This window comes from Calliphora vicina, chromosome 5 (genome assembly GCF_958450345.1).
Source record: "Calliphora vicina chromosome 5, idCalVici1.1, whole genome shotgun sequence".
Classification (NCBI taxonomy): domain Eukaryota; kingdom Metazoa; phylum Arthropoda; class Insecta; order Diptera; family Calliphoridae; genus Calliphora; species Calliphora vicina.
In genome coordinates this window covers 95,210,777-95,230,123 of record NC_088784.1, presented here as the reverse complement: position 1 = coordinate 95,230,123, position 19,347 = coordinate 95,210,777, and the positions used below count along the sequence as shown (strand labels likewise).

Sequence of the window (19,347 nt, the reverse complement as noted above, 5' to 3'; positions counted from 1 at the left end):
TGAGTCTTCAAACTTTTTATGAATCAATTTCGTATCTCTGCATGAAGTTTAACCAAAAATGGGAGGGATCAGTACAGGGGGTGAGTAACCACCCATAAAAAGTAAACAGTTATTTCTAAATATCTTGAGCATATAATTACGAGATTATTCAAACTTTGTCCGAATAGCTCTCCCATTACCATACTAACTCTATTGAAGTCACAAGGCTTTCAGATTTTGGTGTGTCAACCCAAATTCGATTTCTAATAATGCATTCGAATAAAGAAATAAATGTTTACCTAGATTATTCGAACAATTTTGAAATCAAATTTCTATAGCCCTCAAATAACATACATGATTCATGCATAAATATATCGGGAATTCTCATCGGTACAATCGGCCCACAAATGAGATAAAACAAGGACAACCTCCTATTTTTTGATATATCTGGATATCCAATAATATATATTTCAAAGACGGCGACGGTTTGTTATAAAATTTTGTTCACTAATAATTTTAAACAAACTTTTTTTAAATTTAAAAATAATTTTTTTTCAAAAATTTTGAAAAAGAAATTTATTGTTTTCCTAAAAATATTTAAAATTTGTATTTTTAGGTATAATTTTGTGAAGGGTATATAAGATTCGGCACTGCCGAATATAGTTCTCTTATTTTTTTCTTTTCAAATGTTTTGAATCGGACAAATTTTTCCCGAATCTGAAACCAAATAATCATCTCTCTTTTACATTTTTTTACGGAACATAAATTTTTAGGGAAATTCTAGTTTTGATTTAAAAAAAATCACTCATATAGAAAAAGCTATTTAAAATATAACACAAAACAAGGTTTTCGAGCCGAATTATGAATTTTCTAGGTGTCCATAATTATAGAAATAAGACAACTTTAGTTTACATTTTTTTTTTTTATTTTTTATTTTAGTTTTTGAAAAAATAGTAAAAATTTTCTTTAAAAAAATTATGCAATTATATGTTTTCATTTTAATCTTTAATAATAAATGGTAGTTGTAGAACAAACACAAAAAATAAAAAATAAATGTTTACATAATTATTATAAAAAATTATTTGCAATTGCTTTTTTAATTTTACTTTTTTTTAAAGAAATTAAACAAAATAAAGTACAATTCTTTAATAGACAAAAAACATTATTTGAAAGTAATAAAAAATTGCACATATTAAACTAATAAAAGCATGATTTTTAATATTTTTTTTAATATAATAAATTTTCTATTTTATGGAACAACGAAAACAAAAAATTATAATATGTATTTAGAATTTTCAAAAGAAATTCGTTTAAGTTTTTTGTATAGAAGGAGGATGACTTTTTAAAAGGCATGTATTATTTTTTTTAATTTAAAATGATTATTTAAATCATATACATAGATATTTTTTCAGTTTTAGACTAAAGAGTGAAAAAATAAAGAGAATTTTATAATATAAATGATGACAAAACATAAAGATTTTAAATTTTTTAAAAAATAATTTTTTTTAAATTAATATTTTGACAAATTTTTGTTTTACTATTTTTTATATATATAAAAAATTATGTTTATTGATTTATGTTTTATTTTTTTTTTTTTTAATATTTTTGTTTTTTTTTCTTTTTTTTAGTATTTTTTCTTTCATATGATATATGGTTTGTTATGTTATTTTATGTATGTATGTGTTGTATGTATGTATGTTTTTGTTTAAGTGTAAACTTGGCATCATCGTTTTTATTTTTATAAAGTATACAAAACTCAACTCATAATTTTTTGTTTCAGTTTTTAAATAAAAAAAAGTGTTCAAAAATATTTAACACAACAAAAATTTTCTGTTGAATTTATCAAAGTCTTATTTTGTTTGTTTTTATTTTAGATAAATAAAATAATTTCGAATTTGTTGTTATTTATATATAAATTTTTTTTATTTGTTGAGTTGGTTTTCGTGTGTTTTTGTTTATCTTAATAAAACTATTGTATTTTTTTATCATTATTATGTTTAAAGGAAGCGCACGAAACAAGTGTCAGTTTAGACCTCTATTCGAATTAAATTCAAATATACATATATTTTTGTTAAAATAAAATCTAACCCCATGTTTAAATTATGTGTGTTGTTAAATGTAGAGGAAGTTTTTATGTTCGTTGAAATTTTTAAAATAAATCAAATTTTTAAATAATAGAATTTCAAGAAGAGTAAAAAAAATGAATGTCTTTTTTTGTTATTATTTGGAGTTACATTTTCGTTATTACATAATTCTCTTTATACATCATCATGCTTTTGTTTGTTTGTTTGTTTTTCCTTTACTGTATTAATTTTTAATAAAAATATTGTTTTAATTGTTTTGACAACCTTCAAGATTTTTTGACACCTACTTCGTGTGTTTATCAATGATGTTTTTCACTCATTTTAAGTTGTTGTTATTTTCAGTTTGCTTAGTTTCTGGGTCCCCATACAGAGGTGATGGGTGCAGCGGCAACGGGGGCTCCACCTACAGCGGGAAAATCTTCTTGCGATTGAGTATTGGGTGCAGATTTTCCATGTTTCTTATCGGGCTTCTCCCAAGGGGCATCTTTGATAACGAAGCCATTTTCAGCAGTACTGCCACCGCCGGCAGAGAAGAAAGCTCCCACAGTTTGGGGTTGTGGGGATGGTGGCAAGTTTTCTAAGTAGTCACGAGAGTAGTCTTCAGCCATGTTAAGGATGGCTTCTTTAGCATTTTCAACATCATCTTCTTTGCCAATAATGGTGACAGCATCAGGATTGTTTTTGGCCTCTTCGGGTGAGGGGAATTTGATGTCAACCTAAAAGACGAGCAAACAAAATATTAGATATTAAAATTTGGGTAAATATCGTCAACATTTTCTCAGAACAAAAGACAAGTAGTAGTAATATTTAAAATCATGGTAACTGATTGTACCATGATTTAAAATCTTTATTGAATCTTATATACACTTCACCAAAATATACTTTAAGATAAAAATTGATATTTGGTGGGAAACTATTTTTTTAGTGGAAAAAAAATTTATTGTAAAACAAATTTTTAAAAAATTATTTTTTGTTTTTTTTTCCATAAAGGAAAAAACAAAATTGGGAACAGAATACATAAAATATTTTGGTGCCAACAATTATAAATTAACTCACCTTGTAATCTTCAATAAGTTTACGAATGGTTCTGCCACGTTGGCCAATAATATGGGAGTGAACACGATTATCAATTTCGATAACTTCACGGAACAAATTCTGCATTTCACCAACAATTTCCATAATAGCATCGCGAGCTGCCTCAGCATTGGCCTGGTAGCCAGTGATAGTAATGATGCTTTGATTGGGATCGCCACGTTTGGGCAGAGAGATGTTGACGTCGTGAGCGGCACGCAATTTATTGATGACGGCACCACGTTTACCAATTAATTTAGAATGATATTCGGGATCAACTTCGATTTGTAAATTGTACGAACGCAATTCACGATCAGCGCGATCGGCTTCGTAGTCTTCGATCATTTTGTCCAAAGCCTTTTTGGCATCGGCGACATGAGCGGGTGTACCGGTTACCTTAACGGTATCCGATTTTGAATCGCTGGGTGGCAATTCAATGTGTACATCGTGGGTGGACATGAACTCACGTACATTGGCACCTTTGGGACCGATAATGGTACGATGAAGATCATAGGGTACGGTCAGTTCTTCGGTGACGGGCACAAGATCGATGAGAGCCTGTTTGGCGGCGTTACATTTGTCAACGTGGCCGGTAATACGAATGATATCACAATGACGGATGGGCTCGTCGGTAACTACACCGTCGACTGTACCGTTGGTACCGTTTTCAAGACCTTCGACGGGTTCGGTGGCATCACGATCAGGGAACTTGATGTTGACATCATGTTCGGTAGTGACTTGTTGTACTTTGAAGCCACGAGCGCCCATAATGGTACGGTGCAAACGTTGGGGAATAACCACCTCAATGGTCACTTGAGCATCCAAGTCAGCAACGATTTCGGAAATACGTAACTTGGCAGCTTCAATGCAGTCCTTGGCACCCTTCAATGTAACCTTGTCGGAGTCAACGCCGGGGCGTGGGAAAGAAATCATAACACCACCATATTCCTCAGAGATGCGATGCAAGATCTCACCACGTTTGGCCACAAAATGTTTGTGGTACTTGGGATCGACGGCGATTTCACCTTCGGTGACTTGATCGATGTCCTTAATAATGACCTCCAATTGTTCCTTGGCCTGTTTGACATTTTCCTCTTTACCAATAATGGTAATGACTTCTTTGTCGGCATCATCGTTGCCGGGGAAGATAATGCGGGCACCTGTGGCATCGCGGATCTTCCTTATGGAAGCGCCGTTCTTACCAATAAGGAACTTGTGGTGTTGTTGCTTGGCGCGTACTTCGGCAGTGAAGGAAGCGGCTTGGCGTTCGTTGGCCAATTCCAAAAGCTGATTTTTAGCCTTGAGCACATCATCCTTGGGGCCACGGATGGCAACCTTGTCGCTTTTCGATTCACTGGTAGGGAATTTAATCGATACACCACCGCATTCCTCCATAATGGAAGAAATCAATTTGCCACCTGTTCCAATGATCGAGTTGTAGAACTTGGGGGAAATTTGTACTTCTTCAGTGACAATATCAGCCAATTCGTTTTGAATTTTTTGAATGCGTTCCTTGGCCTCAAGAACGTTCTCTTTCTTGCCGGTAATGACGATGACCTCGTTGGTGTCACCCTCGGCAGGAAGATCGATCTTGGTTTGGGTTTCGTCACGAATCTTCTTGATGTTAGCACCGCCCTTGCCAATAACAAACTTGTGGAATTGCTTGAAGATGGGCACCTCGACAATGTGCGATGACTCTTGGATTTCTTTCACCAATTTCAAAAGATCCTTGTGACACTTGTCGACATCTTCTTTGGGACCACGCAACTTCACAATGTCGGTATTCTCTTGGGGTGTGGGGATGACAATCATTACCTGACGGTAGCGATCCTTGACCTCGCGAATCTTCTCCCCCTTGGCGCCAATAATTTGACGATGCAAGCGACGGTCGATGATAACATCTTTCGATTTTTCATTTTCAAGTTTATCGATTTTCTCTTGTAATTCAAGCTGAGCCTTCTTAACACCTTCCTTGGGACCCTCAATGCGGATGTTGTTTTGACCCTCACGTTCCTCAATGTTGATGTTAACGTTCAATTCATCCTTGAGACGGTTGACGTTGGCACCAGCCTTGCCAATGATATGCTTATAGTAAGCTGGATTGACGGTCATCACAACAAAGGTAAAGTTATCTTGATAGTTACGAATAATATCATGTAGATAGTTGGTGGCCTTGTCGACATTTTCTGGGTCGCCTTCCAGCTTAATCTTGTCCTCAAGACAATTGACGTTCACATTGGGGCAATCCTCCTCGAGCTGTTTCATGTTGGCGCCCTTACGACCAATCACATACTTGTGAATCCAATGGGGAGCATCGATTTCAACCGACTTGACTGAGTTGGCCTTTTCATAGACCACAGTCAAGGCATTGCCCAATGCCACTTGAGGACCACGCAATGTAATCGTCTCCAGGGGCGAGTCAAGAGGTGGCATTTCCACAGACACTCCAGTGAGTTGAAGAATTTCAGCGATTGTTGAGCCTTTGGGTCCTATAACGTAACGATGTTGAGCCTTGGCTACCTCAACACTTACGGTGGAGCATTTCTTTTCCATTTCCTTATAGATAGCTTCTACCTTTACCTTGGCCGCAGCTACAGCGTCCTTCTCACCGGTAATCACAATTTCGTCCTTTTGCATAGATTGTGGTGGTACATTCACCTTGGCACCGGTCTCCTCTTGCATCTTATTCAAGTTCTCACTGTAGGGACCAACAATGAAGGGATGATAGATTTTGGGCACCGAGATGCGATCCGAAGACTTTTTAAATTGGTCAGAGGACAATTGACGTATTTCGGCTTCGGCCTTTTCAATATCTTCCTTAGTACCGGCAATATTAATGATTTCACTATCTTCGTTTTGATTGGGAATGGTGATTTTGGTGGCGGTCAATTGCTCCAAATCACGTAGACGTTTGCCAGCTTTGCCCAAGATCACACGATGATGTTCCTTGGGAATGCTAATCGAACGACTGGCTTGGGCGGAAAAATACATAAGAATTTTGCGACGAGCATCGAGCAATTCTGGTTGTTTGCCCTTGATAAGGAAGGTAAGCGATTGATTTTTGCCACTAGCGATTTCAATTTGAGCACCAGTTTCCTTCGAGATTTGCTGGCAAATACGTTTCGATTCGCCTTCGCCGAATTTTTCCGAATCGGTCGATTTGCGCTCCTCTCCAGCCAAATGTAAAACCTAGACAAAGAATATGGTGTTATATGTTTGTATGTAAATATGGCGTTTCAGTTTATTTAATTGTTTAACATGTTTCTTTTTTTTTAAGTTTTACTGTGAAATATTGTATTTACCTGAGTCTTTTGGGTACTGGTTACACGTATAACTGGTGGCCCAGTATTAGCACTCATTGGAGCTGCATTGTTTGCTGGCAAAGCTGGGAAAAGATCGTCATAGCTAAATGCTGGAGTAGCATTGCTAGCGGTGCCACCACTAGTAGTGCTAGTGGGTGTAGCAACCGGAGTTGGTGAAGCTAATTGTTGTTGTTGATCCATTAGCTCTTGATAATTGGTGGTGGTCGTGGTATTGGTGGTGGTAGTTGGTTGTTGTTCTTCAACGTTGACTAAAAGTTTATATTTAATTAATAATATTAAAGAAATATTAGTTTTCTAAAGTTTTAGACTAATTCAAAATACGTTTTTTCAGGCGTGCAGAAAAGCTGTACGAGTTCGTAAATTATTATACAAACGAACAATGTATGTTTATATACATATTTTTGTACATACAGTGAGTGACAATACAATGAAAACGGATACAAAATTATACCAAGGTATATCAAATATACCAAAATATTTCGAAGAAGATATTAAGCAGCAATAAAAAACATGGGATATCCAACAAAATACTGAGTCAATAAAGGGGACAGACAATTTTTGTAAAAATCCACTTTCGATTGTTTTGTCAATATCATAATAAATATTTGGAAACGTTTCCATTATATTGCTAACCACTGTATATTTTGTTCTAATATTTTTATATATGAACTGAGTTTACTAAAAATATACTATTTTTTTGCTATATTTTATGTATGAATATAGGATTTTGATATAAAATAATTAAACTTACCGTTTGATTCTTCCATCACTGCTGCTTGCGTCACTTAAAAAAAAGAGAGAGAAGAGTCCTTTTTCGTTCCAAGTCGTTACAGTACCACTGAAATTACAAAAAAATAAACAACTGTTACAATAGATCTTATAAATTGTCTTTCCTATTTCTTAATGTAAATTAATTTTAAGAATAATCCTTATTTCTATATATAAAGTAATCTATCTTAATTGTGTGGATAATAAAATTATAACATTTTCCTATCAGAAATTTTGTTTATAAATTATGTTTTGAAAACATGTGCTATTTTAAGTATATATACTTGTGTATGTCTGTAAGAATATTTATTTATAACTGATAACGCATTGATATCTATTGGCTTGCAAACATTGTGTTCCTAAGTACAAGAAAAGAATCAAACAAGTCAAACATTTCGAAAATATGTATTATCATTCAACAAATAATGAGTTTTTTTTTTGTTTCTATTTTTATGGCGAGTTTTGGTCTATAACTTATGGAACAATAAAAATTTATAAAATAAAAGCAACATTGTTGATAAGAAAATGTACATGTTATCCCACAAATTGTCGTACTCTCTATAGTACAATTGATAAAAGAAGTGTTTTTTTAAGTATATAAAGAAAAACAAAGAAATCAGATGCTGCTCTGGGTCTTATCAAACATATTCGTTTCATGATCCATAAATCGTTAAAATGAAAAACTGTTGTTTGTTTTCGTGAATGTGCTCGTTTTATTGATAATAACGTGGTGGTGGTGTTTATTGATCATGAGGTTCGTAACGAACTTTATTTTAATAAATAATTTTAATCTTTTAAAACACATGCACACACCCCTATGCATAATATGCATGTAGAGACTTCAATTAATATTAATTTTTTTTATATCTGTTCTCAGACAATTTTAAATATTTGAAACAAAAATACAAAAAAAAACTTGAATTTTCCCAAAAAAAAAATAACAATGAATATTAATTTCTTAACAAAAATCAATATTCGAATAAGGAACAAGTAAAAGTGTAAACAGCTGTTACGAACAAAATCAACTATTGTGAATGAAAAGTTCATAGAAATATCACTATAGCAATTTTCCCTTCGGGGGAAATGAATATTTCATGGGAACATAAATTTCACATGTTATTGCCGATTTTAGTTCATCAACTTTGTTCACGCGAAAAATTCTCCATGTTGTGAAATTGTTAGATGTAATTTTGTAAACAATAAACAGCTGGGAATATTACGATAGCAATGGAAAATGGATATTTCATGGGAACATAAATTTTACATGTTATTGCCGATAGGGGTGAATATGTAGTACATACCCCCATAATAAATTTTTAAATTTATTAAAGGTTTAAGAAACAAATTTTCCATACAAAGTTTTTTATAAACCTTTTTCATGGGCCTTTGAAAATTTATTAAAAAAATAGTTTGGTGAAAAAAATGTTTTGTTAAAAAAACTTCGTTTTAAAAAATATTTTTCTTGATTTTGACTCAAATTGTTGATGAAAAAAAATTCGGTTTAAAATATATTTTTCCTGATTTCTAACCATTGTCGTTAAGAATTTTAAAGGTGTTATATACGTCGTTGGAAAGATATTTCATATGCATTTCATTTTAGGTATATAGGTAAAAAAAGTCATGGTTTATTCTTTTATCTCAGCGATTTTTGGTCGATTTTTAATAGAAACCGAACCAGGAGTGTTTATAAGTTATTTAGGGCTTCGGAAAGTTGATTTTAACAGACAGGCGGGCATGGATATATCGACTCCGCCATCTAAATGAAAAATGTGTGTTAATTACAAACGGAATGACATGTTGAAGGTTATAAAAATGCCAATTGTTCAACAAAAAAACTGTAAATTAACAAAGAAAATTTATTTTCGAGTTTTTAGAGTTATCAAATATTCGAATTTTATTTTGATTGAATAAAAATTGACAATTTTTCATTATTTTTATTCGAAATAACGAATTTAAGACCGAATTATGGCTAATAGGCCATTATTTTTACATTCGAATAAAAAATGTATTTTTTCTCAATTGTTCGTATGACAATCTTAGTTAATATACATTTTCTATAAAGAAAATAATAATTTTTCCCATAAACTATTTGGAATATTTTCATTTTAAAACGAATACATATTAATAAAAGTCACTGTATTGTTTGCATTGAGACAGCCACAGCAACACATTTTCTTTACCACACCACACAACACATATTTCATAGTACAAAATTCATCAGGTATTTACAAATGTGATCGTATGTGTGACACACATTTATTTATTTGTGCTTTCAAAAATCGTGTCTTTAAAAAACAGAAAAATAAAACAAAAACAATTATGAGACATGCCAACAACTAAAAGCCAACCAACCAACCAACATCGAGATAAACATACAGAGCCGATCAGAGCAGCAGCAAGTTCTTTAACAAGGAACTGGTTGATATTCATTTGAAAAATTTTCTTTCATTTTTGTTGTTCTTGTTGTAGATTACAATGCAAGTGTGATTTGAAAAACTACCCGTTGTGTTTGGTACTTACTCTACTACTCTATCGGTTGAATAAACTGATCGGAGTAACAACAAATTAACAAAACTAAAAAAACATGTTTTTCTCATATTAGAACAATCGCACAATTTATAGTTTGAACATGTAACATACATAGATACATATGTATGGATGTATGTATGTATACAAATACATAAGATACAAACTAATATTTATATATTAAAATATGTATACATATGTATACATTTTAGAAACCTGTGAGTAATCAGAAATGAGCAACAAAAGTATGTAGAAAGGGAGAGAGTAAGAAAATAAACAACATGCCATAAAATCTTAAATAATACAGAAAGTTTTGTATTTAGTAAACCCGGATAATGCGGACAATGTATCGATCGGCATACATTATTTAATTATTCGACAAATTCTTTTGAATTTCTAGAAATTGTATCTACAAAATTTGGCCATAGACTCTCAAATATATTTGATATTTAGATATAGTTGACGATCTTGTATTACTTATATTTGCATTTTCCTAATTAATGGTTAATTCTTGTAAACTCCATCAACTGCATTGATTACTAAAATGTTTAAAAATGTAGATTTTGAATTTAGAATCATACGATTTGGCTTTGGACTATCGTAAAACCAAGTAAAATATCAATTTTTTTAATTTGCATCAAATATTTGTACCACAAATCATTAAACTATAAAAATACTTAATCGTCAAGTATGTCATCAGATATATTTGATAGTCTAAAGGTAGGGTCACACATGGCAAATATTTGCTCAAAAAAGCGTAACCACTTTTATTTAGCACAAATTAGTTTGACGTGTTTACTCTTACAAGTGTTTTGTAAGATCAAACAGCATCAAATAAAATAAAACTAAATAGTTTGTTTTGAATCATCCAAAGTAAAATAACTTTTTGAAATAAATAAAAGAATTCAAATATATTTTATTTAGTGGTTACGTCTTTTTCGTCAAATATTTGTCATGTGTGACCCTACCTTAATGCTACCTTTTCTTAAAAATTGCACAATTATAAAATGTTCAGAAATTTTTGATAATCTATAAATCTCCAATATTTAATAATAATCTAATTCAATATTGATTCGAAGCTTATACGATGTTTTGGTGAAAAAAAAACTGCTTAAAAAAAGTTTTTTTTTCTGATTTAGACCCATTATCGGCCAGAATGAATTCAAAATTTATTTGTTTTTGAAAATTATATCGTTGTTGTACCATCAAAAAGTCTTGTGTTTAATTTTTCAAAATTTTTTATTCGAACATAGACTAAACAAATTTGGGGGATTCAAACGGTCTTCTATTAGGTCGTATTGTCGTAATGTCATAAAATATATTTTTAGTTTAAACAAATTTTTGTTGGGTTTCAACCAAAAATCTTGTGAACTAATAAGATTTTTTGAACTATGTTTATTAGTTTGTCATATAATAACACTTTTTTTGTTTGCAGCACAAGAATTTTTTTAAACAAAAAAATATTTTACGACATTATCACAATACAACATAATAGCAGACCGTTTGAATCCCTCAATTATTTTATTATTAAGAAAGTTAATGTGAATTTCCTTAAAAACTTTTATTTAACATGCAATGATAGTTTTAGTTCAAAATTTGTAACTGAATTTTGAACCAGTAGTCGCCACCTGATGATAGACAATGCAATAAATAGTATGTTCGAAAATGCGAACAAATTTTAAAGCTGTCGAAAATTCGAATTTATGTTCGAAAAATGTCTTGAAAAAATAATTTGTTTTTTTTGAGGTCGATTTCTTAGTTTTTAGTTTCGAACTTAAGAATTTTGAAAAATGAAAAATTCAAATTTGTTATGAATTTTTGAGTACTTTCCATGTAGTTTCAGAATACATATCAACTTTTCAAGATATGTTCGAAAATTCGAATTTAAATTCGAAATATTCAAAAGGAAAAAAAATAAAAGTGAAAAAAATAATAAATTTAAATTGACGCGACAAGCCCATTTTTTAAGATAATGAAAAGACTAAAATCTATCCTTCGATTAAAATTTAAAAGTTTCGGTTTATTATAGATTGTGCTGAATAATAGATTCGGTTCAGGTGTTTACTTACTTTTGAGGTTGTGTGTATATTGTTTAATGTAATAAATTGATTTAATTAATTTAGAATTTTTCTTCTAAAAGAGCATGTAAATAAAACCTTTATTTACTTCGATTTTACTTTCAGTTTGTTTCCAAAACTTGTTAAAAAACCCAAGACTTTTAAATAAATTAAAGAAAATACTTACTGTACTGTAAAATCCAAGAAATCCGGCCTATTTTTTTTCTACCGTAGTAAAATCCAGTTTGATAACTTGGCGTGTGTTCTAAAAATATATAAAGTATACAAAAAATCAGTATGATTGTCCATAATTTATAAAACGTATAAAAGTTCAAGTTATTGATTTACTATTTGTACGACATTTTGTTATTGCATTTATTATCCATATGAGAGACATTTTTATAAATCTGCATATTTCCGAACGAAACCTTATTTTATTTTAATTTTTGATCATGTTTCAGCTCATTTTGAAGGTACCAGCATCCTGTTTCTTTTCATTTTAAAAATATATGAGTTATGAGGGAAGAATGCATGATTTTTAAATATCTATTAAATTTCTTACATTTTACAATTAGATACGAGTTCTCTGGTTAAAGCTATGAAATTTTAAATTCTATATGTGTTTGTGTTACAGATTCGGACAAAGTTCCGATAAAAACCAAAACTGTATATTGAGACGAACTCTACAAATTTTCCAAGAAATCCTTTTTCCTAAATAATAGCAAACGTGTTAGATAACAAGTGTTTAGATATCTTACAAAAGCCTTAATTTGTTGCAGCAAAATTTACTTCCACCAAAGATGCTATTGATATATAAATCGATTATTTTCAGCTCTAATTTTAGACCTAAATGGTAAAATGTTACCCGAATTGTTACTATGCATTCTTAAACATTTGTGCTATACAAATTATTTACTTTAGTAAAAGATTGTCAAGCTGCTGTTTAAATTAAAACATTCGCAAATAAACTAATATCTCTATATCTCTTCAACAACTTCTATAATTCAAGCAAATCCATTCATTCATCACTTCTACAAAACATGGAATCATATCAAAACATATTCACACACCTACAAAACAACAAGTCTCACTCAATCACTCGCTCTCTGGTATTATTGCCTGAGTGTTTGTGTTTCGTGTGATCGTTTACAACTCAACAAGAAAAGTAGAAAAAAAAATAAAAAATAAACGACACGACCGACCAAATATAATCTGGCTCTTACTGAATTAGTAGAAAATGTGAGCAAAAGAGATATAATGAACAAATATAATAAAATAAATAGGAAATGCCACAAATAAATAGAAAATACAAGAAGAAATCTCAATTAAAAATGCGGCCATTGATGAAAGTGGGAAAATAAAAATACACGTTTAACACTACAAGTGGTAATTGGAAGTTATAGAGGTGGCCTAGAGCTAATATCCACAAAAACTAAATCAAACATATTGGAGTTTGTTTAGACAAAGAAGCATTTAAAATGTAAATACATTTTCAATAACCAATTAACAACTGGCACCATTATTATATTTCTCAAATAGTTCATTTCTTCATTTAAAAGGTTTTTTTAATGCGAAAATAAGCAAATTGAAATTATGAACTAGAAAAAACGTGTTTTTCTTATTTCACATAATTGGACTTTCATATTATAGTTGAGAAAAACACACATGCACACAGTTGATTATGACTGACTGCAACGTTGGCAGAGCACAACCAACAAAAAAGAAAAAAAAAGTAAGACAATCATCAGTCACTGACAGTCAGCAGAAGTTTTTTCTTAAAATTTCAATAAAAATTTCTTGTTTTAAAACATTAAATCCTCTATAAATTATATAATAATTACAAATGTAAAACCTTTCAAGTTTTTAATTAATTTATGATTTTCTTAAAAATGTGATTTGTTCTTTTGCGTTTTCTTTTTATGGTCTTATTTGTCGCCTTCCTTCGCTGCTCTTATTTGGTTATTCTGTCTGCTCTGCAACGTCGTAGTAGTACGACCTGAATTTTTTTTTTTCATTTAATCTTTTTATTATAAAACTTGTTAATTTTCTAAAATTTCTTCAATGTTTTGTCATTTCTTTTACCACAACTTTGATATTTTGTTAAAATCTTCACTGGCTTAATAAAATTTCAATTAGGTTTTTTTGTTTAAAAACTTTTAAAAGAAAAATTCTTTTTATTTTCTGTACTAAATGCAATAACAAATGCCGCACACAACCGATATTACCGACGTCCAAGTATTAAATGCTCTTAAATGTCAACGTCAACAAAGTTTGACATTTCGTGTATAACTGAAAACGTGGCCATTTTGCCCGACACTTAGGGTTGCCAAATTTATAGGAATTCATAAGGAATGTGTACACTGAAAGAAATTAAATACAAATACTGATATTAATTTACATTTTTTCTAATTGTCTAAAGTACCGACATATAGATTAAAATAAAACCATTTTTTTTAAACCAAACTTTAAAAATGTAATTATCTATAGTGAAATTCATTTAAGTAGAAATTTTGTCCACCATTTATTAGAATTATTGCTTCGTTATGACAAAATTGTTAGTGCTTTTCCTCAACCCCTGTCTATACTTGACAAATATTTATCATAACAATTAATGACGTTTGTTGTCACGATAAAGTTATCTGAGCAAAAGTACTAACAATTTTGTCATAATGATGCAATAATCGTAATACATGGGGACTATACCTGATAATTTTTTATCTTGACAACCATTATGACGTTTATCATGAAATTTTTTTTATCAGGTATAGACATAGGGTAAGACAACTTTATCTTGACAACAAACGTCATTTTTGTCATGATAAATATTTGTGAAGTATGGACAGGGGGTAAGAGATAAGCATATTCATTGTACTGGCTTCGGCGATTTTTATTTTTGCAAGCTCTATAATATTATTTTTTTAATCCTTTTATATTTGATATATTTTAATATAATTTAAAATATATGTAGATTTAATAAATGCTAAATTCAATTTCTATACATTATTTGAACTATAGGTTCCTAAGTGCTAAAAGTTAAGCATATATTTTGAAACAAAAATATGAGCGAAGATTTGTGAAACTTTTCGAGCTTCTTCCATAAAAAACAAAACAAAAAACGACCAATTAATATAATTGTGGTATGTTTTATATTTTTAATAATGAACAACTTTTTACATTAATTTAATATAATTTATTAAAATTTTCTAAATCAAACCATATTTTGTACTAAATTCACTACATATGTATTAGATTTGAATTACAAAAATTTAATCATTCAAAGGATGATTGCATTTTATTAGGAATTAATTCAACAATGAATGAATTCTAAATAATTTGTTTTGTCGACAATGGCTATATGGAATAAATTGCTGACATTTACAATTCTGAATTTAAATTTTATTGATTTAAGCTAAAATTTTGTTAATTAAGCTAAAAATTAATTAATACTTTGTACCTTTTCCATCAATATATACAGCTTTTTACATGTGAATTTGGACTAAATGAGGTTTCATTTCATTGGCAATGTCACCATTTCCATTATTAGATATTTCTAAATACGCAAATAAAAATATACAAAAATTGGAATTAATTTAAAATATTTGTAATTATAATATACATAAATACATACTTGGTTTTAATAGATAATGCACAACTTCGCTAATTGGATATTCCATAAATAAGGTCACAACAAATGCCACAATATTTGTTAAAATAAATGCCAATAATATTTGACAAATCTAATGTTAATAATAGAAATTAATAACAAAAATATATATGTATTCAGATAAGCCAGATATTATTTATTTTAAAAAGTATTAAGAGCTTATAATTCATTAAATAAAACTTACCATATAAAATTCATTCAAGTAGACAGGTTGGCGGTAAAATCCTTCTAATACTCTTAAAACAGTAATATGCCACAAATATGACTGAAAGGATATTTTACCCAATATACGAAAAATAGGCAAACAAGCTATTTCGTAGGCAATCCCTAAAAATATATATGTATGTATATTCAATCACTTTTAATTCTTCTGAAAATTTAAAATAAGTGTAGCTTATTTAAACGTACATCCCAATTTAATTAGCATACACAGTAAAATTAATCCACCAAATATTGACCACATATTGCGATATAAGCTGGCATATAAACTCAACCACACAGAAGGTTTTTCTATATTTCCATGGACCACTAGGTTACCGGAGTATAAAAGTCCTGCGCCTATTAGAAAAATTACAGCCAATAGTGTTAATTCAAATTTCATAACCCCTCGATATTTGGAATAAATATGCCTTTGTGGAAGTATATTTTTCAGATAGACTTCAGCACATATGAAACCAACTAAATAACCACCCATATTACAGTAAAACTGAGGATATGTTAAATAAAATGTATCGACATCTTTAAAATACAAATAACGGTAGCTTCTGAAAAAAAATAACAAGCAAATTAGATGAAATTATTGATAAACATATAACTAACTCTGGTTTTAGAAAGTGTATGGCATCTAATTTATAGTAATATGTTAGAGATCCTGGTATTAGAAAAGCAAATATTCCAAATAATATATAAATATGTTTTTTCCATGTTTGAAATCTGTAGAAAATATAAATTCAAAATTAAAAACAATAGCATTAAAATAGGGATAATAATGGTAATTTAAAGATTTGAAAGAATTAATTCTTAATTCAATTTTCAACATGTTTTCTTCAATTAAAATATGTTAAATTTTTTTAATTAATTTTGTAAAACAAAACAATTTGAATGATTAAAAAATATATTCATTTAATTTGGATTAAAAATTTAATCATTCAAAAGATGAATGAATTTTAGTATGAATTAATTAAACTATGAAAGAATTCTATTCAAATAAAAAACTTTGTTTTGTTGGGAATGATTATATGGAATGAAATGCAGAAATTTTTTTAATTCTGAATTAAGATTTTATGGTATTAAGCTTAAATTGAATTAACAATTGTCTCTAAGTAATTTAGAGTGTAGTCACTTTAAACGATTATTTCGTACACTTCTTTTATCAGTTATTTGTACAAACTATTTTTATACAAATTGTGTTGATATAATTCTCATAAAGTTTATTTTCTTTTTTGCTTAAGTATACTGACATCCAATGTAACCTAGCGTGCAGTTAATTGTCCCTTTAATGTCTGTAAGTAACCTAGAGTGTAGTTACTTTAAACGTATATTTTGTACTGCACTTTAGAAAGTAGGTATTGGAGAATTGTCGGAGGAAGGTTTGTTTATAAGCAATCGGTTTTTGGCCTGCCTATGAGATGAAGATATACTCACTTGTCTGTCAGAATAACTGTAAATAGAAATAGTTCATATAATTGCATATCAGCCGCTAAGAACCAAGTATGCGGAGCGCACTAAAATTTAAAAGAAAAAATTAAGCATTAAAAACAATTTTAAATTTTGTTTACCTAAAAATATTTAAAATTTGTATTTCAAATTTTAATATTTTTACTTAAAATTTTTTTCAAACTTACACTATCTTTAAGCATAAAATTATTGATCATAAAGATATTTCTCCACCAATATTCCCGACAAAATGTATGCTCTGCCTCAGCGATATGCCGCCAAAATGGTCCATTTACCAAATGTATTAACAAAGTTGCATTAAATAGTATAACCACTACCAAAGAAGGTAATAACCTAAAAATTTTTTTGGAAAATTAATTTCATTTATTTTTTAATTATTATTTTTTCAATTTACCTTAAATAACGATTTAAAAAACATTGTATATAAACGAAAATACTAATTTTACAATTAGATTCAGATGTAATCATGTTCTTTTCATCAAATTTCAACTTTAACAGAAAACCAGCTAAAACGAAAAATATTTGTATAATCGCCGAACCATTCTGAAATAATATCGTTTTAGCTTTATAGTAATAGTTTTCAATAAATTCCGGATTTTGTGTTTGTATTGATATTAAAAGCATTATACAGTGGCCTAGTATTACAATGAAGAGGGCGAAAACACGAAACGCATAAGTGAAGTTTAAGTCATTTGATTTTGAATTTTTCTCTGGGGTAGCAGTTAAGCGATAGTAATTACGACATATCGAAAAAGATGTCAGAAGATGGATATAACCTAAAAAAATATAGTTTACTATTTTGTTTGTGTTTTCGAATATAAATATTTATAATATTTATATAAAGTAAATGTATACTTACCAGTATCTTCAATATTATTTCTATAAAAATCATTATTTTCGGAGTTTAAGGTGTGTTGCAGTTTCAATCGATAATCGTATATAGATGATATAATATTGAGAAATATTATTGCCACTAAGACAATGCAGAATGTAATATCCAATGAATCTAAAGAGATTTGAAAGAGTTTTTAGGTATAATTTATTGGAAAATTTTAAAAATGTTACGCATTTCAAAAAACTCTAAACTCTAGAGTAGGTCTTTAAGTTTGAATGATTCAATAAGGAATTATTCCTATAATTCTTAAAGGAATGCATTCAATACGTTTGGAATTAAGAGCGAATTAATTCATTTAATGGAATTGTTAAGAGAAGAAGTTTAATTTGAGTTTGAAAATTGAATAAAGAATTAATTCTTTCGAACCTTTGCTATATACTTATTTGCCAATTAATTAAAATAAACTGTTGTTAAACAATATTTACCTAATTCTTGTACTCTTTGCGATTTTTCACAATACTCAATACTGGTCTTTATTGACAAATTGAATTTTTGTTGAAAACGATAATTTAGACAGTTATCTAAAATGTTTTGATATAACTGACGATTCTCAAAATCCCCTTCACGCTTATGTATCCTCTGGTAATATTTTGTGATCTAATTTGAAAAGAAAAATTAATAACATTTAATTAATTTAAAGAAAAGAGCACCATATGTATATTACCTCATTTTCTAGGGGTTTATTCCTAGAATAACGCTGTTTTTCTACAGCAGGTAATTGATTGAGATATTGCTTACACTGTTCAACACAAACTCCAAAAAATATATTTTCATGGCGAAAATGGTGAAATAGATCACTAGATAGTTTCTCTATATCATACCATAGTTTACTATCATTATTTGATTCGATTTCAGCGAATATTATACAATAGGTTGATGATGGTTGCGATAAACAGTGATCATAATTATCGAAATCATATAGAGGCGGTAACTTTCGATAAGTTGTCACTAAAAAATTTCAATAAAAACTTTATGTAATTGTTTGATTTTATTAATTTTGCACTCACTATTGATTTTAGCTTCTATATTAGTAAATTTACTAAAAACAATTAAATTTACAAAAACAACAACAACAATAAGAAAATGCATTGTCTGAAGTATTTGCAAGTACGTTAGTTTATGCGTTAAACTTAATATTAAATGAAAATATAGTTTTGTTTAGAATAAGAAGTTAGTATTTGATCTAAAACAAATTGTCATGTATTATATTAACGCTTCAACAGACACGATATGTGTGTTTTATTTTAATTTATATTATTATAATGCATAGTCTTATAGAAAAGTAATTAATCATGAATATTTT

The 19,347-nt window shown here is 29.4% G+C and overlaps 2 protein-coding genes across 2 annotated transcripts; both read right to left on the bottom strand.

The window, feature by feature from the left end:
- Window positions 1-962: 962 nt before the first annotated feature.
- On the bottom strand, window positions 963-12,073 carry Dp1 (satellite-binding protein 1 Dp1). Its single transcript, XM_065510680.1, has 5 exons — window positions 11,996-12,073; window positions 7,209-7,295; window positions 6,437-6,705; window positions 3,120-6,323; window positions 963-2,779 (listed from the first exon to the last, which is right to left on the bottom strand). The coding sequence occupies exons 2-5, from the start codon at window positions 7,222-7,224 to the stop codon at window positions 2,411-2,413; spliced, it is 3,858 nt and encodes a 1,285-aa protein (XP_065366752.1). The 5' UTR covers window positions 7,225-7,295; window positions 11,996-12,073; the 3' UTR covers window positions 963-2,410.
- A 3,214-nt stretch (window positions 12,074-15,287) lies between these two features.
- Window positions 15,288-19,133, bottom strand: LOC135961485 (nose resistant to fluoxetine protein 6-like). Its single transcript, XM_065512985.1, has 12 exons — window positions 19,052-19,133; window positions 18,709-18,992; window positions 18,470-18,641; window positions 18,009-18,155; window positions 17,544-17,925; window positions 17,317-17,482; window positions 17,117-17,196; window positions 16,292-16,405; window positions 15,881-16,236; window positions 15,657-15,799; window positions 15,437-15,545; window positions 15,288-15,358 (listed from the first exon to the last, which is right to left on the bottom strand). Exons 1-12 carry the CDS (start codon window positions 19,131-19,133, stop codon window positions 15,288-15,290), a joined length of 2,106 nt encoding a protein of 701 aa, XP_065369057.1.
- Between the last annotated feature and the right edge of the window lie 214 nt (window positions 19,134-19,347).